This window comes from Palaemon carinicauda, chromosome 15 (assembly GCF_036898095.1).
Source record: "Palaemon carinicauda isolate YSFRI2023 chromosome 15, ASM3689809v2, whole genome shotgun sequence".
Lineage (NCBI taxonomy): Eukaryota > Metazoa > Arthropoda > Malacostraca > Decapoda > Palaemonidae > Palaemon > Palaemon carinicauda.
The window spans coordinates 96658053-96685552 of NC_090739.1; the positions used below are offsets into that span (position 1 = coordinate 96658053).

Below are 27500 nucleotides of genomic sequence, written 5' to 3' on the forward strand. Positions count from 1 at the left end.
TATATATATATATATATTTATATATTTATTTTTAAACATAAGACTTAACTGGTAGTTATATATATAGCCTATGTCTCTGACGTCACGTCAGAAAATTCAAAACTCGCGCCAATCGCCGATTGGATAACCAGGTGTACTACCTGCGCACCCTAGCGAGGTACCTCAGAACCATCCCCTGTTCCCTCATATTTTCTCTACCGCCGTAGCGGCAACATCGTTGGAGTTTTCACTCGCTTTAACCTGTATATTACAGTTATCTAGGTGATGTACAATTTACTTTTAGCCTTTGCTGGTTGGTTTTTATTTTTACTGAGTGTTAGTGTTTTAATTTTTTTCGTATCTTGAAAGAGGTAGGTTTGGGAGTTTTTTCCCATTGCTGTAAAACTGACGAACCTACTTTTTTAAAACATGATGGCGGAGATATGTTCTGCCAACTCTGTGTCGTCACAGTTGTGTGACGTTATCTACATAGTACATAGTAGTATGACTTGCAAAATTCTTTTATTGGCTTTTTCTTGAAAAGAATGAAAAGGAATTCTATCTTACCATAAGTTTTTAACTTTTAATGTAAAAAAAATTTTCAAAAAAATGTCCTTTTAGTATTTGTGCTTTAAATCATCGATCTATTTTCATAGTTTGAATATAACTAGCGTATTGTTAATTTTCGCTGCGTAGTTCTCATGACAATCAGTGCAGTCTCAACATGTTTTGGTATCGTTTATTTTGATATTGGGAATTCTAGTATTAGTCGTATATTCATATACATGTTCCAATTGTAAAGTGTAGCAAATCACTATTTTTGGGAACCCTTAAGATTTAAGGGTTGTTTACATTTATATATATATATATACATTATTGCTATATCTGTTCTTTTTAATCATAACAAATCACTATTTTTGGGAACCCTTAGGAATTAAGGGTTGATTATATATATTTATATTTGTTCCGTAACTGAAATACAAACCACGCTATTTGATATGGGTAATTACTTTCGGTGTGGCTGAAATGACGAGCCATTAGAATTTTAACAAGGGTTTACTACCCCATCGCTAGTTAGAGGGGGGGGGGGGGGTTAGGGAGAGAAGCTTGCTACCCCCCCCCACCCTCTTTGACAGTCATTGCTAATCTTTTTGCTTTTCCTTTGACAGAGTGTGTGTGTGAAGTTGGCCTCTGCGATGCGTAAGTGTCCTGGATTACCTGACCGCCTTGTGGCACGTATATGTCGGCGGTCGAAACGGACCCCCACACCTTGTGTCCTTACTGTAGTGGCTAGCGGTGTGATAGGAATAATGTGTGGGGTGAGTGCAGGGAGTGGTCTACCTCCCAGTGGGAGAGGTTTTCTCGGCGCCGGAAGAAGTCCAGGCGGGATATTTCTCCTTCGAAGGTTTCTTTGAAAGGAGAAAATCTCAAGGGCTCTTCCGTGGCCCAAACCTCCTCGGAAGCTCTTACTCGATCGGTTTCTTCCGAGAAACTGTCAAGTGGTAGCGTAGGCCGTAGTTCTGTTGACCAATCTCGGGGTTTGGGAGAGGGAGTTGCCTCCCATAGCGAGGCAGCTCCTCTTCCTTCCCTGGGGGAGGATTTTAATGTAAATGTGTCTAATAATGATTTGTTGCAGCTTTGGTCTTCCTTGGGGCTTGAGGGTTCGCCCTCCAAGGAAGCCTTGTTTGACATGATCAGGTTGGGGGCAGCTGTCAGACAATTGCAGACTGTAGCAGAGGTTGATCCTTTGTCTATCGTCGACGTTGTTGTGGCAGAGGCTTCCGATGAGTTGTATCAAACCTCTGCTCCTGATGTTGCTGATGTAGCTGAAGGCTTAGTTCCCCCCCTCTGAACATCCTTCGATGGAGGAACTAAGTCCAACAGTCTCCTGCCGGTGATTCTTCCCCTCGGGGGAGTTCACTCACAGAGACTCCTCTTCGGAGGACTGCTGATGGTCAGCCCGCTGACCCCACGGCCCTCAGAGGGTATATAAAGCGTAAAGCCCACCTTCCTCTTCACCGTAGAGGCCTTCCTTCACCTCACAAAGGTGTTAGGAGGCGCCTCTTCGGTTCATCACCTCTGCAGTCCGCCGCAGAGGAACCTCGCCGTTGTGTTTCGACCCTACCAGCTACATCCCTGGACCCCTCTGCAGATCGTTCACGTTCTCCTTCGGTGGAAGGTTGTCCTCACATAGGGCACGCCAACCGTCCACCGCCAGACTTGCTGACTTGCCGTCGCCGTTCCTGGCTGCTGACGCGCTGTGGCCGCCAACTCATCCCGTTGTAAAACGGGCAACGGTCCCTTCGGGGCATAAAGGGCTTTTGCTCAAATTTGTGCAAAAGTCCCTTACATGCCAGGTCTCCGCTGCGTGCCAAGGATCACCTGCGCGCAAGCGCTCGCCTGCTAATTTTCCTGATATAGCGTGCCAGCGCGCTACTGCGCGCCCTCATCTTGGTGCGCCCCCCTGTTCTCCTGCGCACCAGCGCTCGCCTACCCGCCAACGATTTCCTGTGCGCCCACGATCTTCTGATCTGGGCGCAATGGGGTAGGTAACCTCTTCCCCTGCTCGCCAGCGCTCATCAACACTCCATCGATCACCGACGCGCCATGGGACCCCATTTGCGCGACATCCTTCACCTGCGCGTCATCGCACGCAGTCTCCGACGCACTCCCACGAGATTGCACACGTGCGCCCACCACCACAGCCAGATGTGCGCTCTCATGTGCATTAGCGCGCAAGGGATATATCTCCTGCCCGCTTGTGCCCAACGTTATCGCCTTCACGGGCTCTTCGGCCAGATCCTGCGCGAACAACCGCCTTCGCGCGCTATCGCTCGCCCGCATGCTCCCTCGCCTGCGCGCTATCGCTCGCCCGCCGCATGCTCCCTCGCCCGCCTGCATGCTCCCTCGCCTGCGCGCCCTTGCTATCACCCTCGCATGTGAATAATCTCCCGCGCTCGACCCAGGGCTAATCCCATTGCGCCAGTGCCAGCGCGATCCCCAGCGCAATCCTTAGCGCGATCCCACGAGTGAGGCTGCAGGACAACGCACGGCCAGGTCATCATAGTCACACACACACCCTGCAAGCGCAGAACAGCGTGCTCGCAAGAGGGAGGGAGGATTCCAGATAGGTCTAGGGAGTATTCTCCTTCTTTTCAGGCAAACCCTCCTGTGGTAACTCCTTTTTTAGGGATCGAACAATCCCCTTCCCTCCAGAAGGAGTTTCTGACAGAGCAGCTGTCAGTCAGCAGCCTTGGTTTGGGTCCCTGGTCAGAGAGGTCTTGCAGGCTTTTAAACCTGTTCTCTCTGAGCTGGGCCACAAATCATTGGCAGCTTCTACTCCCCTGAAGAGGAAGAGAGGAGTATCTGACGTGGTAACTTCTCCAAGGGAGAAGCGGTCTCCTCGGAAGTCTTTGAGGAAGGCCTCCTCACCCCCCCAGACTTTCACTCCCTCCCCTTCGGACAAAGATTTCCCGTCCTCATGGGAGTCACGTGAGGTGAGGCGTTCCCCCATCGCACCAATGAGGGAAACCCCATCTCGCGCCGGGAAGTCTTCTCGGATAGGGGTGGAGAAGAGCCTCCCACCATCACCGTTGGAGGCCTGCATCCCTCCCAGGAGGGAGTCTAAGAACTCTAAGACTTTGCTTAAGTCGTCCTCACGGATTAGACCAGAGCCAGCCAAGCCCTCAGAGAATGTCCACGAGTCCCCCCAAGAAAAGCCTTTGGGGACAGGAGACTTCGCTGCTAGCCCTTCGGGAGGGGAGCTGCAGGAATCAGAGCATGCGTTCTGGCAGGTTCTGACCCTTATGAGGACTCAATGGGTTTGCTGACCCAGAGATTCCCCCTCGTGAGGGCAAAGACACGGTCTTGGACCGAGTCTTTGGTACTCAAAAACCCTCAAAGGCCAGTGCGGCTTTGCCCTGGTCTCAAGAGTGCCAGAGACAAGGTCGAAAGTCAGCTCTCCGAGCTTGCCGCCTCCTGCCGATCCAACGCCGGTAACAAACTCCTCCTGCCTCCTCGTGTCCATCAGAGGAGGTACTTTTACATCATGGAGGAGACTTGTTTAGCTCTTCCCCTACACCACTCTTTGGAAGACCTTACCAGGGGAGTCCCTCTAGAGAGAGACTCCAACTGGCAAGTTTCGTTCTTGGCAACGGAGATCCTTAGCCAGTGGAAGGTGGTGAAGTGTGCCATTCAGGCAACTTCGTGGCTGGACATCTGGCTAGGGGGTCTGGGCATCTTGTTATGATCAGAGGACTTGTCCAAAGAGGGTACCAGGAAGGCTATGGAGACCTTTTTACTCTTAGGCACTCGTACAATCGAGTTTTTAGCCCACCAAGTCTCGAACTTGTGGGCTAATACCATCTTGAAACGTCGAGATGCAGTGTCTGAGAGATTCCACCATATAGTCCCCAGTACCGAGATCAGCAGGCTCAGACAATCTTCCATCTTGGGGAAGAACTTGTTCGAGCCTAAGGACGTGGAACAGGCGGCTGGGAGGTGGAGGAAGTCCAACCAGGACTCTCTCCTACTTAGAGCTCTAACATCAAAGCCCTATAAACCTCCAGCAACCCAGCAATCACATCTTACCAAGACCACGAAACTGGCAGCTACAGCGAAGACAACGGTGTCTAAGCCCTTTCCTGTCAAGGAAGAGAAAGGCAAAAAGTCCTCCAGGAGAGGAAAGAATCCTAGAGGGAGCGGCCGAAGCCGCAAACGCTAGGATTGGCAGTACCCCTGCATGTCAACAAGTGGGGGGATGCCTACAAAGTTGCGCAAACAGGCGGCAGCAACTCGGGGCCGATTCCTGGACGATTTCCGTAATCAGTCAAGGATATCGCGTCCCGTTCACAACATCTCTACCTCCCCTGACAGCGAATCAGTTGTCGTTGAGCTCCCTTGCCATGGGATCGGCAAGCGGGCAAGCCCTTTGGGCAGAAGTCCAGACCATGTTGAAGAAGGGCGCTCTCCAAGAGGTTGTCGACATGTCCCCAGGCTTTTTCAGTCGACTCTTTCTTGTAAAGAAGGCGTCTGGAGGCTGGAGACCAGTCATCGACCTCTCGGCTCTGAACAGGTTTGTTCAGCATGGAGACTGCAGACACGGTCAGACTTGCAGTGAGACCGCAAGACTTCATGTGTACACTGGACCTGAAGGACGCGTACTTGCAGATCCCTGTCCATCCGTCTTCAAGGAAGTACTTAAGATTCAGCCTAGACAACAAGATCTACCAGTTCAAGGTGCTGTGTATCGGTTTCTCCACAGCACCACAAGTTTTCACCAGTGTTCACCCTAATATTGTCGTGGGCACACAAGATCGGCATCCGTCTCCTCAGTTATCTGGACGACTGGGTGATCCTAGCAGACTTGGAGTCATCCCTTCTTCGACACCGAGACAAACTTCTGGGGGTTTGCCAAGATCTGGGGATCAAGGTAAATCTCGAAGTCTTCTCTGCTTCCCACTCAGAGACTGGTATATCTAGGCATGATCATAGACACCAATCTCCACAAAGCCTTCCCATCAGACGACAGGATAGCAAGGCTGAGGAGGGTGGCGAGTCCTTTCCTCAGACGAGAAGAGCTTCCAGCCCAATCGTGGTTACGTCAACTCTGTCACCTCTCGTCCTTGGCCCATCTAGTCCCAACGGTCGCCTCAGAGTGAGATCTCTCCAATGGCGACTCAAGTCTCGGTGGAATCAGGGTCACGATTCCCTGGACGTCATGATCCCTATGGGTCCTGCGGAACAGACGGACCTTCAGTGGTGGGTGACAGACGAGAACCTACGAAGGGGAGTGGATCTTCTCGTCCTCCCCCTGCATTCGATGCTGTTTTCGGACGCCTCAAAGAAAGGGTGGGGGGCCCACGTTCTGCATCACAGGACCTCAGGCCTGTGGTCAGAATCAGAAAAGTGCCTCCATATAAATCTGCTAGAAATGAAGGCCGTATACCTGGCCCTTCAACAGTTCCAACAATACCTGGCGGGTCACTCTGTGGTGGTGATGAGCGACAACACCACAGTAGTGGCTTACATCAACAAGCAAGGAGGTACCTTTTCAAAGCAGCTATCCCATCTTGCAGTAAAGATACTTAGATGGACCGAAGTCCTCTCGATTCCACTATTGGCTCGCTTCATTCCAGGCAAGAGGAATGTGCTCGCCGACAGTCTGAGCAGAGCGTCTCAGATAGTGAGTACCGAGTGGTCTTTGGATCTAGTAGCCAACAAAGTCCTGACTTTGTGGGGTTCCCCGACTGTGGATCTATTTGCTACAGCGTTGAACTTCAAGCTCCCGCTGTACTGCTCCCGAGTCCCGGATCCCAAGGCACTCTGGCAAGATGCCTTCCAACAACGGTGGGACAACATCGACGTGTATGCCTTTCCCCTGTTCTGTCTGATAAGGAGGGTGCTCAACAAGTCCAGAATATCGGTTAATCTCTCGATGACCCTCATAGCTCCACTATGGCATCACGCCAAATGGTTTCCAGACCTTTTGCAACTCCTAATAGAACTTCCGAGAGAACTCCCTCCACGACACGAGCTACTCAAACAACCACGTGCCAACATCTTTCACAAAGAAAGCTACGACTTCACGCCTGTAGACTATCCAGCATCTCCTCGCTAAGAGAGGATTTTTGCAACAAGTTGCGAACAGGATGTCTGGACACCTGCGATGGTCATCCGCAGGGGTCTACCAGGCAGTCAGTCGGAGGGGTCTACCAGGCAAAGTGGCGAGTTTTCTGTGGTTGGTGTCTTGGAAGGGGTATCTCTCCACTCGATGCCACTATTCCAGCAATAGCGGAGTTCTTTGTGTATTTGCGAGAAGAAATGCGCCTTTCAGTCTCGGCAGTGAAAGGCTATCGCTCGGCCCTAAGTCTATCCTTCAGCCTCAAAGGATTGGACATTTCTTCCTCGCCGGAACTTTCCCTACTCGCACAAAGTTATGAACTTACCTGCCCTCAGTCAGAAGTGAGACCACCTCCATGGAACGTGGTTCGAGTTCTCAGGTCTCTTAAGAGACCTCCCTACGAGCCATTACGCCAGGCTTCAGATCGCCACCTAACTTTGAAGACTGTGTTCCTACTAGCTTTGTCCTCGGCCAAGCGAGTCGGTGAACTTCATGGTCTCTCGTATGACAACGCCCATTCAAGGGGATGGGTGTAGGTAACGTTCAAATTCGTCCCTGAGTTTGTTGTTAAGACTCAGAATCCGGGAGTGCCGGACCCTCGGTTCGACACATTCCAGATTTCGAGTTAGTTTTGTAACAGATGACCCAGACCATCTCCTACTGTGTCCAGTAAGGAGTCTTAGGCTATATCTCAAAAGAACGGCTGCAGTTCGTCCCCAAGTGCAGGCATTGTTTGTGAGCACTGGGAGAACAAAGAGGAGGGTTACCAAGAATACCATCTCGGCATGGATTTGTAGGGTGATTCATCTGTCCATGAATTCTGTCCCTCCTCCGTCACGTTGCCCTAGAGCACATGATGTCGGGTGTAGCTACGTCCCTGGCCTTCAAGAAGAACTTTTCAGTGACGCAGGTTCTACAAGGGGGGGGGGGGGGTTTGGAAGCGTCAGACGACCTTCACAGCCCACTACCTGCAAGACGTGACCCACAGGAGGCTCGATACGTTCTCTATCGGCCCTGTGGTGGCTGCAGAACAGCTGGTTTAAAACCTCAGGCGCCTTCATGGACAAGTAGCAGATGGTTGAGGGCATTGTTACCCGGTCTTAGTCTGCGAAAAGATTTGTCTGGCCCTTATTCCTTTCTTCATCCTCCCCTCTCTTGGGGAAAGCAGCATCCTTGGTTCTCTGCACAGCTGACCTCGAACCACTGCAGGTAAACCATGTTTCCTTGAGTTCATAGTATTAAACTAATACTGTTACGTCCCCATACCCTGACGAGGCGGTATTGGGAGAGTCCTAGCCTAAGTTTCCATCTAAAGGACTACAGGTCAACTTCCTAGGACGAGTCACACTTCATACCTTCACACACAGCTTACGTAGGCCGTAGCCCTGGCATAGCAAGGTTCTAGCGAGGTGCAGGGACTCCTTATTGTTGAGTACTGACACACTCGGATACTGTCCCCGGGCAAAGCCAAAAGCCAGTTCTGGCTTGGACTTGCCACCCTTCCTAAGGGGTGTGTCACCCATATTAAATAGCGTGGTTTGTATTTCAGTTACGGAGCAAATGACAAATTCGTAGGTAATTTGTATTTTTCTTAACTATACAAACCTTAGCTATTTAATCAATGTTGCCCGCCAGCCCTATCCCCCGTGAAGTCCTACCTCTAAGCAAAGTGAGCTCAAGCACAGGTGTATGTGAGGGGGGTCGGTAGCAAGCTACCCTCCCTACCCCCGCTAACCAGCGGTGGGGCAGTAAACCCTCGTTAAAATTCTAATGGCTCATCATTTCAGCTACGCCAAAAGTAATTACCCATATTAAATAGCTAAGGTTTGTAGAGTTACGAAAAATACAAATTACCTACGAATTTGTCATTTTATTCCAATATCTGTTCATTTTAATCATATATAGCTTTCCCGGTGATAGTTTGTAACTACCGGGTAAGTATTTATAACATTTAGTTTTACCGTTGGTTATATATAACTACCGGGTGAGTGTGTTCAAGATTTATTTTTAAACACAAGACTTAACCAGTGGTTATTTTTATGTATGTTTGAAGGTTTATTTTATTATGAAAATATCATTTTACATGAAAATATCAGTTTAATGTTTTATAGAAAATATTTTATAATTTATATAGCAAGAATTAGAGACTATATTGCATCCTCCTTCAAGCCCTTGGCAGAAGAGTAAGGTATCTCACAACGGGCAGGACTAATTATGGTCTTTTTTGTAAGAGTCTAAAAGTGCAAGTTTCAGTGCTATATGAGTGCAGTGAATTTATTCAGCACTGTTGACGTCGTTATCCTAGCCTTAGACCTCTTCCAAGCTCCCCAACCCCTGGGAGAAGGAATGTCGATCGGCGAAAGGAAACGAGAGGCGTTAGCTCCCGAGCAGCGTCCCTGTTGACGTTCCTAGAACTCCCGTCCTTGCCATGGGAAAGTCTAAGAGCGTTGGCCATCAAACTATTAACACTGCTGTTAGAGTCTTGCATTGTATCACATTTGCTGATAATAGCAATACAATGTCATAGATATTTGCTGATAATAGCAATGCTTACGAACCAATATAGACACGGTTTTTGTCCCAGAGCGCCAGTCGGCCATGAGAACCCTCTTATCAGAAGTCATTAAACCGAACATGCCGAGCGGTGCAATGAAGATCATTTTGCTTTAACGCTCGGCGATAAGTCTATCAGGACGCATGGCGTCATGTCTTACAGGACGCTAGTCGCCATGTCTTTCAGGACGCTCGGCTCCACGTCTTCAGGACGCTCGGCGCACGTTTTTCAGGACGCTCTGCGCCTGGTCTTTCAGGACGCTCAGCGCCTGGTCTTTCAGGATGCTTGGCGCCTCGTCTTTGAGGACGCTCGGCGCCTGGTCTTTGAGGACGCTCGGCGCCTGGTCTTTCAGGACGCTCGGCGCCTCGTCTTTGAGGACGCTCGGCGCCTCGTCTTTCGGGACGCTCGGCGCCTCGTCTTTCGGGACGCTCGGCGCCTCGTCTTTCGGGACGCTCGGCGCCTCGTCTTTCGGGACGCTCGGCGCCTCGTCTTTCGGGACGCTCGGCGCCTCGTCTTTCGGGACGCTCGGCGCCTCGTCTTTCGGGACGCTCGGCGCCTCGTCTTTCGGGACGCTCGGCGCCTCGTCTTTCGGGACGCTCGGCGCCTCGTCTTTCGGGACGCTCGGCGCCTCGTCTTTGGGGACGCTCGGCGCCTCGTCTTTCAGGACGCTCGGCGCCTCGTCTTTGAGGACGCTCGGCGCCTCGTCTTGCAGGACGCTCGGCGCCTCGTCTTTGAGGACGCTCGGCCCCTCGTCTTTCAGGACGCTCGGCGCCTCGTCTTTGAGGACGCTCGGCGCCTAGTCTTTCAGGACGCTCGGCGCCTCGTCTTTCAGGACGCTCGGCGCCTCGTCTTTCAGGACGCTCGGCGCCTCGTCTTTCAGGACGCTCGGCGCCTCGTCTTTCAGGACGCTCGGCGCCTCGTCTTACAAGATTTTTGTCAGAGGAAGACATTGGTGATCACTTTTCTTCTGTTGAATTATTTGAGATTATCAGGAGAGATCCTAAGTCCTTTCGTCCTTCAGATTATTAAGAAACTCATGAAAGGTTTTAATGATGAGTTTCCAAATTATTTTATGGAGCTGTAAGGATGATGGGAGACTGGATGGAGTCCCAGAAGGACCTAGGAAAGGCAGCTTTCTTTTTTCCTCTGAATAAACTGGCCTCTAGATCTTGTATCTGGTACAAGATTATTATTTTTTTTTTTTAAACATAAGACTTACCTGGTAATTATATATAACTACCAGGTAAGTATGTTCAAAAATTTATTTTATAATGAAAATAACATCTTATTTCTAGCCAAGCTACAACCCTAGCTGGAAAACCAAGATGCTATAAGCCCAAGGGCTCCAATAGGGAAAAAATAGCCCAGTGAGGAAAGGAAATAAGGAAATAAATGAGAATAAATCAACATTAGATCATTCTAAAATAGTAACATCAAAAACAGATATGTCATATATGAACTATAAAGGACTCATGTCAGCCTGGTCACAGGGCGAAGCAGAGTCTGACTGCTTTCGCCTTTAGGCAGTAGAGCCAAACTACACAACTTCTGGTAATCTTGGGAGAAGAGGGGAGCAGACCTTTGGTCAGTACGTCTTCTGAAAGAGGATTACAATTTCCTTTTATCGGGAAACCACCTTTAGTTTTAGCTCCAATAGATCTCTCTCCCAGATCTAGAGAGGAGTCCATGAGGCAGGCTATGCAATCAAACTTTATCTGAAGTTTGTTTACACGGAGGAAGGCGGGAAGAATGTGTCAGTTTCGGGCCGTGTGTTTTGGTCTCGGCTCCGCCCCTCTAATGTTCACGAAACTTGTGCTAATTGTAGCAGAATACTGCCCTCAAGAGATATCAGAGCCTCCCTGTATCTGGACGTTTGGTTTCTCAGAGTTCATTCTTTCGATCTTTCATGAAGGATCTTCAGATAACGTTGAGCCTATCAGAAGAATTGGGTCTTCCTGTCATCAAGTAGAGTCTTTTGACACTAGGACTCTCAGCGCCACGTCTTATAGGACGTTCGGCGTCTTGCTCTGTTGGCCGCTCGGCACCACGTCTTACAGGATGCTCAGCGCTACACCTTCTAGGACGCTCGGCGCCACGTCTTACAGGACGCTCGGCGCCACGTCTTACAGGACGCTCGGCGCCACGTCTTACAGGACGCTTGGCGCCACGTCTTACAGGACGCTCGGCGCCACGTCTTACAGGACGCTCGGCGCCACGTCTTACAGGACGCTCGGCGCCTCGTCTTTCAGGACGCTCGGCGCCACGTCTTACAGGACGCTCGGCGTTATGTCTTTCAGGACGCTCGACGTCGAAGATCTAGCATGAGGCATGACATTGAACATGAGAACCTCGGACTTTGTGATTACATTGGTCGAATCGAATGTTGAGTTCTTGGACGTTTTGGTTCCGATCTCTTCGATCACGGACGTTTTTATTGAGCGTCTAGCCTTAGAACAACGCGGCAACAGAGGCGGTGATCTGGGTTCCCTTGACACCAGAAGTCAGAACCTTAAAGAGATGTATCCTGATAAACACAGGTCACTACTTCCGTTAGATCTTCTGACTCCATCACGAAAGATACTTTATCTAAGGATGGTGATTCAGAGTCAAGTTTTTTCGGGCTTTTACGTCTCCCCTTAGAACGGACCAAGCCGTCTTGAAACTGCAATCTTTTCTAGAGCTACAGAAGTGTTCTGTGAGGAAGTGGATGAGTATGTTGGGAACCCTCTCCTTGTTGGGATTGGTTTTTTTCCCTGGGAAGGCTGAATCTTTCTTTGTGACCATTGATATGTCACTCATCATCCAAGTTTTCCTGGACCAGGGTTCCTTTCCTGGCCAGTCAGAAGCTAGAAGCTATTGTCCTTGTGTGATTTTTCTTCGTCCTCTCCAATTCTACCTCAATCATTTTGGGACAAGGAGAGGATCGAGAGTCGGTATGCATCCCTTTTCGGATGCCAGAGGAAGTTGCCTTCAGTGGTGGAACGATCCGGTCAAGCTTCCAGAAGGTCACTCCTTTGAACAGAGGAACTCGACCTTGTGTTGTGTCCCGACACCTCGGACTCAGAGTGGGAGCAACACTGGACAATTGGAAGCTTCGGAACTATGGACAGAGGATCAGAAGAGCTTCCTCATCATACAAGGAACTGTGTACAGTCCAGTTGACCCTCAAAAAACTTTGAAGGGTCAGTTTGGACAAAGTGGTGCAGGTCAGTGCCGATAACACCGCAGAATTGGCTTTCATTGCCAAGCAAGGCGGAACCCACTCGAGGTCCCTTTACGGGATTGCGAGGAGTTTTCTCATCTGGTCAAAGGAGAAGAATGTAATCCTTCTAACAAGGTTCTTTCAAGGGGGGAAGAATGTATGGCAGACAGCCTTAGATGGAGAATGGACACTCCATTGAGAAGTCTGCAAGAATCTGTGGCGACTTAGGTGTCGTCCTTGTATAGACCTATTCGCGTCTTCGCAGACAAAGAGACTAGAATCTTACTGCTCTCAGGTGCCAGATCTCAAAGCAGTTCACATAGATGCTTTCCTGTTAGTCTGGTCCAGTCTGGACGTGTAAGTTTTTACACTGTTCAATGTCCTTTGCAAGGTGATAAAAAGTTTGTCACACGAAGGCACCAGATGACTCTAGTGGCCTTCTTTTGGTCCTCAAGAGGATGGTTCTCAGAGATACTGGAATGGATGATGGACTCTCCTAGAAGCCTCTTTTAGAGTAGGTTTACTCAGACATCCTCTCTTGGCAAGGTACCTTTCAAGTCTCCTAGCTCTTCATCTAACTACCTTCAGTATCGAAAACTCACGGGAGCTAGAGATTTTTCGAAGGAGGCAGCTAGGGCTTTTACAAGGCAATAAGGACTTCTACTATCAGGATCTATCAATCCAAGTGGGAGGTTTTAGAGAATGGTGCAGTCGACTCTGTTTTCTTTTCCAGTATATTTACAGCTCAGATTGCTGACTTCCTGTTGTTCCTTCGAAGGAAGCTCATTTGTTCATCCTCTTCCATCAAGGGATACAAGAGTGTGTTAGCGACTGTAGTCAGGCACAGTATCTTGGACTTTTCGAATGATAAAGTCCTACAGGTACTTCTCAAATAGTTTGAAACATTGAAACAACCGGGATTCACTAGCTTCGATTCTGGATATTGTCCCAAAGTTCCTTATGAGTGACAGGCTTGAGCTCTTGCATTCTTCTTCATTTAAGGACCTCACGATGAAAACACTTTTTTTGTGTTAGTCTTGCAACAGCTAAAAGATATAGTGAATTCATGCGTTTAGTAAAAATGTTGGCTTTCGAGATAACGAAGCTATCTGCTCTTTGCAGTTAGGCTTCCTCGCCAAGAATGACCGCTCTTCTCAACCTTGGCCCAAGGCTTTTGAGTTTCCGAATCTTTCGGAGGTGGTTGGCGAGGAGTTGGAGAGAGTCCTGTGTCCAGTAAGTGCCCTGAAGTTCTATCTGGGTAGAATGTAAGAGTTGCGAGGCAAGTCGAAAGCTCTTTGGTGCTCGAGCAAGAAGCCCTCGGTACAGATGTCAAGAATGTCCTTTCAGTCTTCATCAGACTCTTATAGGAGAGGCTCATACGCATTACAGTGAGACTGGCCTCAAGTTTTTAAAGGTCAAGACGCATGAAGTTAGTGCTGTAACAACTTCAGTGGCCTTCAAGCAGAATAGATTGTGGCAGAGCATTTTGGACACAACCTTTTGGAGGAGTAAATCTGTGTTCACTCCACACTATTTGAAACGTGTTCAGACTTTTTATGAGTACTGATATCTTCTGGGACCACTCGTAACAGCGAGTGCAGTAGTGGGGAAGGTTCCACCACTACATTCCCTTTATCCTAATACCTTTTTCTTCTCTTGGAACTTTTATATTTTTATGGTTGTTTGTGGAGATTGCGAGTCTCCCACAATAATTGATTTTAGTCAGGTGGTCAATTTGTTCCTTGAGAGCGCCCGGAACAAGGGTATTGGAAGAGGTCCTGTCACATAGAGGGTTTTAGACCAGTTTGACAGCTCCTAGAGGTCTTCAGCCCCCTGGGTGAATCGCTGGATCTCATAAGGAAAGCGGACATAATGAAAGAATTTATTGAAGTCAGCTTCCTTATCAGGTACGAACCCTTAAGTTTGTTTATTAACTCTTAAGTAAAAAAATTCCTACTATATTGGCTATCTCTAACCCCCCACCAAAGGTGTTAATCAGCTTTATATATAACTACCAGGTAAGTCTTATGTTTAAAAATGTTATTTTCATTATAAAATAAATTTTTGAACATACTTACCTGGTAGTTTTATATAATTAAATTACCACCCACCTCCCCTCTAGAGACTAGAGGCATAGAAAATATGAGGGAACAGGGGATGGTTCCGAGGTACCTCGCTAGGGGTGCGCAGGTAGTACACCTGGTTATCCAATCGGCGATTGGCGCGAGTTTCGAATTTTCTGCCGTGACATCAGAGACGTAAGCTATATATATAACTACCAGGTAAGTATGTTTAAAATTTATTTTATAATGAAAACATATATATATATATATATATATATATATATATATATATATATATATATATATATATATATATATATATAAAATGTGTGTGAGATATGAATGTTTCATCTTCACTTTCATGGATATCACTTGCCATTGACGCATAATCTTCACTGTCTGAATCCTCCTTATCATCCTCTGGAGGATGTGAATCATCACTGTCCGAAATTTCTATGTCAGACATTATGTAATATACACAAAAAAAGCAAAGACATTAGAAAACGTTCGTATGTCCGCCACATACTGCTACGAGTAGGACGAATGCCCAGTTTTCTTTTATTCTGGAAAATCCTATCTTCTATAGTAGACGAATATAACCTCTACAGGCATTACGAATAGGGGAAACTAATCTATCGTGGCCATTCCGACTTTGTTTATGTCTAAGGGAGATTTAATAAAATTTTGGGACACCCATGTGACCCATGGTAATATATATGTGAAAAAAAAAGGAGTCACGTGACCCATCGTTAGGAAGAGGTTAATACCAAACACCTGAAAAAGAGAAAAGATCGAGTCTTATGGCTTGAGCTACCACAGAAATTACATAATGGAGTAACATTACTGTACATATTCTTCAAAAAGTGCTAAAAGCTCATTTTCTTGCTAACTTGAACAAAATAACTAATAAAAAAATTTTGGAGCTAAGGGATCTTCAGTCTTCATCAAAATTAAGTCGAAATACCACTTGTGTCTATACCTCCATAAGCATCAAGATCCATGAAGAGAGCTTTAGTTTTACGAGATCAGAAAGCTAAACTAGTTATTTTAGCGTCAGGAATGAGGAAGATCAAGTTTTTCATTACCCTGCTTACTGTCAAACAAATCAGCCAAAATGGGTGCCTTTTCCTCTGGACAGAGCCATCTATTGCCCCTCCATAGATGATAGGCCTCCTGTGTCTCCAAATAAGAACGTTTACAATCATCATTGAACCTTGATTCGTCTTTCACTTTGTACCTTAGTACACGAGAAGGGATACTTCTATCAATTATAGTGACTAGATTATCATTCAAAGGATCAACACTTATACAATTGTGACCAATTCAAGCCCAAAATATCACTCAAAATGTCATTCCAGTCTGCTCGAGATTGTATATAAATCTTACACGAGTATGATACATTAAGGATAGACTGCTTAATGTATACTACTAATGAAATCGAGGCATGATCAGATGTCCCAATTGGAGAACTAACTTCACTTGTTATAACGCTAATGGAATTTGTGTATACAAGGTCCAAGCATTTACCAGACATGTGAGTAGCCTCACTTATGATTTGCTCACAGCCCGATTCTGAGGCAAAGTCCAAAGCTCATAAGCCATGGCGATCGGTTGGAGAAACAGTATTTTACCACTCCCTTTGGTGAACATTGAAATCACCAACAATATTAAAAGAGGCCTGCCAAAAACTTTTATTACCTGAATCTCATTACATCCACATTCATAACAGGAATTATGAGGAGAAAGGTCTCAGTCCTAATATACACCATCATTCTCTTGGCCCTAGGAATGACATCTTTTTTCAAAACCAGTTATAAGAAGCTTCAATGATTACCTCGTATAGAAAACCAAAATTTATGAACATAAAGAAATATACTGTCTGGATGCAACTGTCTTGAATTTTTGCATGTATCACTGAAAGTGATTATCAGAAAACAGAAGGCAGCCTTCAACAAATACTACCATATTAAAACAGATGTATTTTCAAATTTAGGATTTATTCCTCTCTCTAAGCTCACCAGTAAATTTGAATGTTTAATGAATGAATACAGCGTAACTGATAAAGCATGTTACAAAAAAAAAAAAACACGCAGAAATCTTAGTCAATATTTTTTTATGGCTTATATATTATGTTAGTGAAGAATGAACTTGATACATTTACTGAAAAGGCAAACTCTGACACTTTGATCCAATGAGTAGGCATGTTCATTCTGGATCAAGTTCAACAGTCTTAACATGAAACAATTATCACCCCCTCATCCTGAAGAGCTGAACATCACATAAGTTACAGTGCCGGTTAGTTTTTTCTTTCTACTGTAGCACATGGTGGTGACTGGAAACCAACAGATTGTCAAGGTCTATAGCTCAAGATGATATCATAGTCGTGAGTGCTGGCAAGATACTGACTCTAGAACACATTTGATTCCATGGGTCATAAAGATCTTGCCAGGTAATGTTGAGTTCATCAAGATAATGAAGAGGTTGGGACATACGCCTGCTCATATTCTCTCCCACAAGAAATTGAAACAGCGTTGTGCATTGAGAAGTTGGAGAATGTCAAAAGGTAACAATGTGCCTCTTCCTTCAAATGTCCAGCCACATGTTCCCACTGCTCTAGCTTTGATAATATTAATAGGCAATAGGAAGTTCTTAGCAGTGCAGGAACAATCGTGTAATAATTGTTCAACCCACAACAAAGCTTACAGTAACTTGAAACCAATATCAGTACAAAAGAAAACAACTAAGAACAACTATTCTATTTTCTCACCCTACCTTTCTGGTCTGGTCGGTTTACATTTCTGGGAAAAGAGGAGGCCCACCACCAGTTTTGCCAGAAAATACGTTTTGAGCAATTTGAAAATGCCTCAACGTAAGCTGTAGACCAAAACACCCATGGGTTTTGTCTCGCTTCTGATGATTGAACAGAAAATTAGTTCACAGACAATTTTTAGTATACCAACTTGAGATAAGACACACTTTTCTATTTGCCAGCTTTGGAATTTGTTATAGCAACAGAAATATCAGTGGATCAAGAAATTCCAAGAAATCTGTCCAAGAGTCATTTGGTCTTGAATTTGTAGTAGGTCCTCAACTTACAAATGCGGGGGGGGGGGGGAGCAAACACATTCAACTGGAATCATAAATCTTATATTTTATCAAAAGTAATAAAACAATATCATATCATGTATTACAATAAATAAAAGGACATTTGCAGTAACCTGATATTTATTTCATATGAAACTGGACTACTTGATGACTTTTGTAGCTGGAAATATTTCACGTGGTATTCAGGTTAGGCCTACCCTGAGCTAATATTTAACAAAATTCTACTTACAGGCAGCGTTTTGGAACCTATTATGTTAGTAAGTTGAGGACCTGTATTGCAGTTGTGCTTGATCAAGTACCTTTTTCTAAAGGTACAGCAGTAGTATGGAGACACCATGAAAAGTATGGCTAAATTATCCTAATGATGGGTAATTTTCTTGTAATCTGTAATCTACTATCAAAGACTTGAATAATTTTTGGAGAAGCAGGAATTCACGACCTTGCTATTGAGTCTGGCCCCATTGCAGCAGGGGTAGTTGACAAAGTCCTCGAAGGAAAGCATTACAACAGGGCTGTTTGTTTTCATATAATGATGTATGAAACTCTAAATAGATTAGCGTACAAAAGGATTGAGGACACGCTTTTTGTCAATAAACCTGAAGATGGCCTCTGCAACAACAGTTGCTCGGCAACACACAAAGCTGCTCTAAAAGATAAAACAACTGAAATGATTAGAATTATTCAGAGTACAAACAACATTTATTCCCACGTGGATACAAACTACCAATTAATTTAGCCAGTATAACTTCTACATTATGTAAATCTTGCTTGTTCATCTCTCAGCTTTTTATCAATCTTTCTCTCTAGTCTCTTTAGAATGAGTTTAACATATATATTCAGGACAAGTGACGTAAATGGGATAACTCTGTAATTATGGCAATCAGTCGGACCCTTTTTTTTATTTTTTTTTCCCACCAACATTGCTAGTTCCCACTTATCTGGTATGCATCCTCATGCAACATTCTACAAAATAATCCTGTAAGTATTCTGGGAATCGCTTCATTTTCGGCCAGTATCATCTCATCAGTTATGCCATCGTTTCCAGTGGCTTTCCATTTTTTTAGTTTTTTAATGAATGATAGCTTCGACTTCTCAAATACTGAATTAATTCATGGTCACATCAAGGTCTTCCTCAGCTTTAGGTATATCAATCAAAGTCCCTGCATATCTCATATTCATGACCTCACTAAAGTGTTCCATCCAACATATCTTTTCTTCATCTTCAATTATAACATCCATGTGTCTTTTTGATGGGTACATGCAGCTTCTTTTTTGCCCTTAGAGATTTTATTAATTATTCTACGAGAAATTCTTACACTATAGACACTCCCTGAATTCATATCTTTGTCAGGCTCATCTGCTTTCCTGTCTCTTCTCGTCACTCCTGGCTTTTCTTTTGACATCTATAATTCTGGAATATTTATCTTGCTCTACCTTGTAATTTTCATTACTTCCTCGAAAACTTCAACAATAAATTATGTCTTTTATAGTATCCCATGTATCATTAGATATCTATGGTTTTATCCTTGTAACTGCTTGGCCCAAAACTTCACCACCAACTTACTGATATATCGCACAATTCTTCATTAATTTTCTGCTCTTCTCTTAAAGTCTCTAAGACTGCGAATCGATTCCTGCATTCAATTGCAAAAGTTTCTCTGTGATCATCTTCTACAAGCTTAGTTGTATCAAACCTTGGTATTCTATCTACATGTCTGTTGGGTGCTTTCAGTTTCATTTTCAATGTAGCAATGATGAGCTGGTGATCATGACCAATATATGTACCTCTATAGCTTCTTACATTTCTCAGTCTTTCTTCATGAATGGCTATCTGAACTGTTCAATTTTTTTTTTTTTTTTTTTTTTTTGTAATTGCCACATGGTAAAGTCCATGTATATTTGTGGATTACCTTGTTCTGTAAAGGGTACCGCCAATAACAAGATTGATTGTTGAGCAAAAGCCTATAAAATGTGACCCGTTTTAATTTGAAACTCTGCCAAGACCCTCAACACCCATTACATTCTGTATACCTCGATTTTTCTTTCCAACTTTCACATTAAAATCACCATCACAATTTTCATATCTTTCTCTAGGATCTCGTCTATTACACAAGGCAATTCTTCATTGTATTCATCTTTCCTTTCTTCTGGGGAATCATTTGTTGGTGTATAGAAAACTATAATATATTGCACTGCTTTGATTTAAATTTTGTGGGTAACAGTCTACCATTTACAGCTCTCCATTCCCTAATGCCTTTTCTACTCTTGGTGTCATCATCATTTCAACCCGTTTCAACCCCTTCCAACTCCATGTGTTTTTCCAGTGAGAGAGAGAGATAGCCTTGGTCTAAGATGTCTTTACTAATTCCCTTACATGTTTCAGTTAGGGCCAAGATTTCCAAAGTATATTTCATAAATCTATTTCACTTGCTTTAACCCTGGATAGGTACGCTCCTCGGACACCCCTTTAAGGGTATACTCGGACGCGAACGACCCCGACGCCAAAAAAAATTCTTGAAAAATCAGTTTTTGCAGTAACCTCCTTTTTTCTTTTGCCAAAAAAAAAACTTCAATGAATGCTTAAAACAACTGTAAAGATAAATACTACTCATCTGCAGAAAAACTATTTATTATAAATATTTTAAAAAATTAAGTAGAAAAAAAAAGACCTGACAAAAATTCATAAAAAAAAAGTTTTTACATATATACACAAATCCTTTTAGGAATTGATTCTTGAATGTTTAGGACACATCTTGATGTATTTTGGATGAAGTCAGACCCATGGAGGTGAAGATCTGAAATGAGAAAAAAAGAGTAACTTTTTTTGGCCAAAAAATTTTGTCCAAATTTCATGAATTTTTTTGGGTACCCAAATGAAATAGGAAGTTGCTAATTTTTTTTAGGGAATAAACATGTTATCCTAAAATAGAAATATGTAAAAAAATCTTCATTATTTTGTAAATTACATTTATATCAGGGGCCATATCTAAAGGTAATTTTTTGAGTACTTAGAAATTTCGTAAAAAAATACATATATTTGATATATAATATGATATTTATGCAGGTAAAAATATACCAAAATATCACAAATTCTATAGGGAACAAGAATATATATAGATAGGGCAGCTTACGCTTCGGATATGTCCACAAAATGGCCGCCAACCACACTGACTCAGACTCCCTAATCTGCCACTTGAAATGTAGGAAGGGTATGTCAATTTCAAGGTGTTATTTACTAATCTAATTATTATTGGATATGCATAAAAATTGTATGGTGGGTTGCTGGATAATTGTCGATTATTTTACGACTATGAAATTGAAATTCTGACCCAAAAAAAATTTTTTGAAGGGAAATAAAATCTAAAAAAAAAAATGTAAAACAATATAATATTTTAGCTAAAAAAATTTGATGATATTCAATAAAAAAAAAGTAAACAAAATTTTCCGACAAATAAACATCTAGAGGAATCATTACTCTGTGATAGTTCCTTAGTACGTAGTAATTTTGAAAGAATTGGAAAAAAAACGAAAAAATGGCAATCACCGGAAAATCGAACACATACCTATATATACGCCATATCTGGCTAAAAAAAAGATAGGCATGGGTAGCCAGATCATCTAGAAACACTTTCCAACACTATAAAAATATAAGTTTTGCGACACTACTTGCCAATTCCTTACGGTAACATGACTAAGCGAAAAAATGCAAAACAAATAAAAAGGGGCACTCGCGGAAAAATGGCTAACATTCTAATATACGGCATTTCAGAAAAAGAAAATTCAGCCACGTGCTAGGCAAACCATCAAGGCACATTTTCCGACAAATAAACATCTAAATGAATCATTACTCTGTGATAGTTCCTTAGTACGTAGTAATTTTGAAAGAATTGGGAAAAAACGAAAAAATGGCAATCACAGGAAAATCAAACACAAACCTATATATACGCCATATCTGGCTAAAAAAAAAAAAGATAGGCATGGGTAGCCAGATCATCTAGAAACACTTTCCAACACTATAAAATTATAAGTTTTGCGACACTACTTGCCAATTCCTTACGGTAACATGACTAAGCAAAAAAATGCAAAACAAATAAAAAGGGGCACTCGTGGAAAAATGGCCATTCTAATATACGGCATTTCAGAAAAAAAAATTTCAGCCACGTGCTAGGCAAACCATCAAGGCACATTTTCCGACAAATAAACATATAAATGAATCATTACTCTGTGATAGTTCCTTAGTACGTAGTAATTTTGAAAGAAATGGGAAAAAACGAAAAAATGGCAATCACAGGAAAATCGAACACATACTTATATATACGCCATATCTGGCTAAAAAAAAATAGGCATGGGTAGCCAGATCATCTAGAAACACTTTCCAACACTATAAAAATATAAGTTTTGCGACACTACTTGCCAATTCCTTACGGTAACATGACTAAGCAAAAAAATGCAAAACAAATAAAAAGGGGCACTCGCGGAAAAACGCCCAACATTCTAATATACGGCATCTCAGATAAAAAAAAAAGACATGCACGTGTTAGCCCAACCATCAAGGCACACTTTCTAACACAAACATGAAAAAAAAATCAATAATATACGGCAATTCCTTACTACGTAGTAAATTTTTACAAATATTGAAAAAAAAACAGAAATTGGCAACCGCAGTTAAATACCCAATATACCAATAACTACGTCGTATCTGACAAAAACAAAATCACGCATGGGTAGCCAGATCATCTAGACACACTTTCCAACACTAAAAAAGCAAAAGTTTTACGACACTATTTCGCAATATCTTACGGAAAAATGACTTGGCAAAAAAATGAAAAAAATTAAAAAGGGGTACTCGCGGTAAAATGCCCGACATTCTAATATACGGCATCTCAGATAAAAAAAAAGACATGCACGTGTTAGCCCAACCATCAAGGCACACTTTCTAACACATAAACATGAAAAAAAAATGAATAATATACGGCAATTCCTTACTACGTAGTAATTTTTACAAATATTAAAAAAAAAACAAATTGGTAACCGCAGTTAAATACCCAATATACCAATAACTACGTCGTATCTGACAAAAACAAAGTCATGCATGGGTAGCCAGATCATCTAGACACACTTTCCAACACTAAACAAGCAAAAGTTTTACGACACTATTTGGCAATATCTTACGGAAAAATGACTTGGCAAAAAAATGAAAAAAAATGAAAAAGGGGCACTCGCGGTAAAATGGTCCTCGTGGTAATGAACGACATTTTAACTAAAAAAAAAATCATGCACATGGTAGCCAAACAATCCACCAAGACTTTCCACAACTGATAACCTATACAAGTTGCACCATTCTACGACAATTTCATAATACGTAATAACTTTGATAATTATGCAAACTACCTTAGAAGGGTAAACACGGTCGCGAACGACCCCGACGCGTCTCAGAAATCGGGGAAGGAGTAGAGCTACAGCAATGCACATCTGGACACTACTAGAGCGTGTAGGGGAGACACCTCCTGCAGGTCGATCACCCACAAATTCAGTCACGGGGGTGAGTCACGTGAGAAAAACCTGTTTTTTTTTTGACGCTCGGGGTCGCGAACGACCCATCATACCTATCCAGGGTTAACTTTCCAATCTTATGGTTCTAACATTCCAATTACCAATTTTCAATTTTTCAGTAGTATTAATAAACCGGGAGATTCTAATCCCGACATGTCCCGGGACTGAGGCCCATTCTGTCATTTTCCTTTTCCATAGCATGACAAAATCCATAGAGGATTCATTGGTTAAACTTATCAAAGTATAGCCAGTTCTTTGTGGTGTGTAGTACCTATCTAACTAAGGCAAGTGACCACCGCTGGTCCATACTAATTCCTGTGAAATCAACCGGCAGGCATTAGGAGTAAAACCGAAAAGACATCTTGTCTATTGCCTTAAACACCAATCCATCACCCTGCTGCCAGGGACTTCATCAGGATTTAGGGAGCCATTTTCTCTATATCTAAAGTTTTCTATACTTCAAGTTGCTCATCTGCTAATATAACTGTTGGCATACATGGATTTCTAACATATACTGCCTATGTGTATATATATAAATCAATTTCAGGATTTACCGGGTGAGAGCCAGGTAAATCCTGAACTGCAGATTAGCAGTTAGGTTCCGACTTCTTTTATGGCCTCTCGTGGCATGGTTGGAAGCGACCTGGCCTTTCATTAGAAAGGGCTAGCATTCGATCCCATGTATGAGGTAGAAATTTATTTCTTTTTGAGCAAGATGTTGTGTTGATATTTATCCATATATATATATATATATATATATATATATATATATATATATATATATATATATATATATATGTATGTATATCTCATACATATACTTAGGCACTTCCCCCAATTTTGGGGGTAGCCGACATCAAACAAATGAAACCAAAAGGGGACCTCTCCTTTCTACGTTCCTCCCAGCCTGACAAGGGACTCAACCGAGTTCGGCTGGTACTGCTAAGGTGCCACAGCCCACCCTCCCCCGTTATCCACCACAGATGAAGCTTCATAACGCTGAATCTCCTACTGCTGCTACCTCCGCGGTCATCCAAGGCACCGGAGGAAGCAGCAGAACCTACTGGAACTGCGTCACAATCGCTCGCCATTCAGTCCTATTTCTAGCACGCTCTCTTGCGTCTCTCACATCTATCCTCTTATCACCCAGAGCTTTTTTCACTCCATCCATCCACCCAAACCTTGGCCTTCCTCTAGTACTTCTCCCATCAACTCTTGCAATCATCACTTTCTTTAGCAGACAGCCATTTTCCATTCTCTCAACATGGCCAAACCACCTCAACACATACATATAACTCTAGCTGCTATCTTATTTCTTACACCCGTTCTCACCCTCACTACTTCGTTCCTAACCCTATTTACTCGGGATACACCAGCCATACTCCTTAGACACTTCATCTCAAAACACATTCAATTTCTGTCTGTCACTTTCATTCCCCACAACTCTGATCCATACATCACAGTTGGTACAGTCACTTTTTCATACAGAACTCTGTTTACATTTATGCCCAACCCTCTATTTTTTACTACCTTAACTGCCCCCAACACTTTGTATCCTTCATTCACTCTTTGACGCACATCTGCTTCCACTCCACCAGTTGCTGCAACAACAGACCCCAAGTACTTGAACTGATCCACCTCCTCAAGTAACTCTCCTTTCAACTTGACATTCAACCTCGCACCACCTTCCCTTCCCGTACATCTCATAACCTTAATCTAACCCACATTAACTCTCAACTTCCTTCTCTCACACACCCTTCCAAATTCTGTCACTAATCAGCCAAGCTTCTTTTCCGCGTCTGCAACCAGTACAGTATCATCCGCAAACAACAACTGATTTACCTCCCATTCATGGTCATTCTCGTCTACCAGTTTCAATCCTCGTCCAAGCACTGGAGCATTCACCTCTCTCACCACTCCATCAACATACAAGTTACACAACCACGGTGACACATCCCTGTCTCAGCCCCACTCTCACCGGAAACCAATCGCTCACTTCATTTCCTGTCCTAACACATGCTTTACTACCTTTGTAGAAACTTTTCACTGCTTGCAACAACCTTCCACCAACTCCATATAATCTCATCACATTCCACATTGCTTCCCTATCAACTCTCATACGCTTTCTCCAAATCCATAAACGCAACATTCACCTCCTTACCTTTTGCTAAAAATTCCTCGCATATCTGCCTAACTGTAAAAATCTGATTCATATAACCCCTACCTCTTCTAAAACCACCCTGTACTTCTAAGATTGCATTCTCTGTTTTATCCTTAATCCTATTAATCAGTACTCTACCATACACTTCTCCAACTACACTCAAGAAACTAATACCTCTTGAATTACAACACTCGTGCACATATCCCGTACCCTTATATAGTGGTACAATACACGCACAAACCCAATCTGCGGGTATCATTGACAACACAAAATGTATATTAATCAATCTCACCAACCATTCAAGTACAGTCACACACCCTTCCTTCAACGTCTCAGCTCTCACAACATCCATGCCAAATGCTTTTCTTACTCTCGTTTCATCTAGTGCTCTCCTCACTTCCTCTCTTGTAATCTCTCTCACATTCTCATCTCCCATCACCGGCACCACAACACCTGCAACAGCAATTATATATGCCTCCCTATTATCCTCAACATTCAGTAAATATAAATGTATATGTATGCATATATATGTATATATATATATATATATATATATATATATATATATATATATATATATAAATGTTTATGGGTATGTGTATGTATGTATATATATATATATATATATATATATATATATATATATATATATATATATGCGCGTGAGTATATTATCAGTATAGTATATATATATGTGCATATGTATAAATACTATCTCTCTCTCTCTCTCTCTCTCTCTCTCTCTCTCTCTCTCTCTCTTTATATGTATAATATATATATATATGTATGTATAAATATATATATATATATATATATATATATATATATATATATATATTTATGTATGTGTGTAAGTTTATGTATTATAGCCACGGAAGGAAAAATGAGAAGACTTGATTGGAGTTGGTACTTTCGTCCATTAGGGACATCAACAGACTCATTGTTGAGTCTGTTGATGTCCCTAATGGTCGAAAGTACTAACTCCAATCAAGTCTCTTCATTTTTTCTTCCGTGGCTATAATATATTTTATATTTATCACTTGTTAGCTTTCTTGATTCCTATACACACACACACTATATATATATATGTATATATATTTATTTATATATATACATATATATATATATATATATATATATATATATATATATATATATATATATATATATACATACATACATATATATGTATGTATGTATGTATATATTATTTCAATGGTATTGTGGTAATTTAAAGAGATGATCTGAAACCAAACACAGTTAAGTGGCAAGCTTTCAGCCAGATAGCAGAATGGTTACTGTATTAATTGTGCATAAAAATAATAAATAAATCAATGGCAATTGATCTTATAGCTGTTTTATATTGTTATACCTGATGTGTTTTTTCTCATTTCAGTGTGGAAAGGAGGGACACATATCCAGGGATTGTTCAGAAAACTCAGAACCTAAAGGTAAGTTGTTCCCATGCATCATGCAAACACTTTCATTAATAAATTTTATTGAGATTGCTTCAGCAAGTGCTAGAATTGCTAGTTAAAAGCTGATAATGAACTATTATCCATGTAGGAAGGGTTGTGGTCGAGGAGTCCTTCCCTCTTTCAGTCGGAGAGCCCTCAATTTTTTTCTCTGCCTTTATTTTGTATATCCTCAAACTGTGCCATATTTTTATGTAGTGAGTGATTGTTGATAATAGAATGGAAGCAAGAAATTCGTGATTGGTGGCGTGAATGGCGAAGTCCGATGTTGATCCACACTTCCTCTGAGTCTTATAGGTGTCATGTCTGTTTGCAAGGATCGCCCGTGCTACGAGTGTAGGTTGTAGCCTCCAGTGCAGTGGCAGGAATACACCTTGAATTAAAAGTAGGTGAAATATATATTAAATATAGCCTAGGTAATGTCTAATAAGACTCTGACGAAGGGTTTCACTGCCGTATGGTCTTGATTGGGGAAGTAGGTAGGTGTAACAGCTGCTTCTGCTTCCTTTCTACTTATGTCCCTCGATCTTTCCCTGTCGAGTACCCTGCAGGAGTCAGGACTCGGATCTACATATGCTGGCTTTTCAAGTTTTGCTGATGTGTGGGAATCCCCTGTGTTCACTGCTTCCCTTCAGAGTCTGATATACCTCTTCTCCTACAGCCTTGTAGGCTGTTGATGACGAGTTTGTTTTAAGAAAGTCTTGGGTTCCTTAGGTCTTTCAGTTAGGCCCTCCATAACTTCGTAGGAGTCCATAGTTAAGGCTACCAGTACCGCTATACCCCTTG

At 42.8% G+C, this 27500-nt stretch overlaps 1 protein-coding gene across 1 annotated transcript in view; it reads left to right on the plus strand.

The window, feature by feature from the left end:
* Positions 1-27500, plus strand: part of LOC137654342 (uncharacterized) — a 212023-nt gene that overhangs the window by 157764 nt on the left and 26759 nt on the right. Inside the window, exon 5 of the mRNA XM_068387959.1 lies at positions 26636-26690. Coding sequence (XP_068244060.1) covers positions 26636-26690 — 55 coding nt within the window. The remainder of the gene's footprint in view (positions 1-26635; positions 26691-27500) is intronic.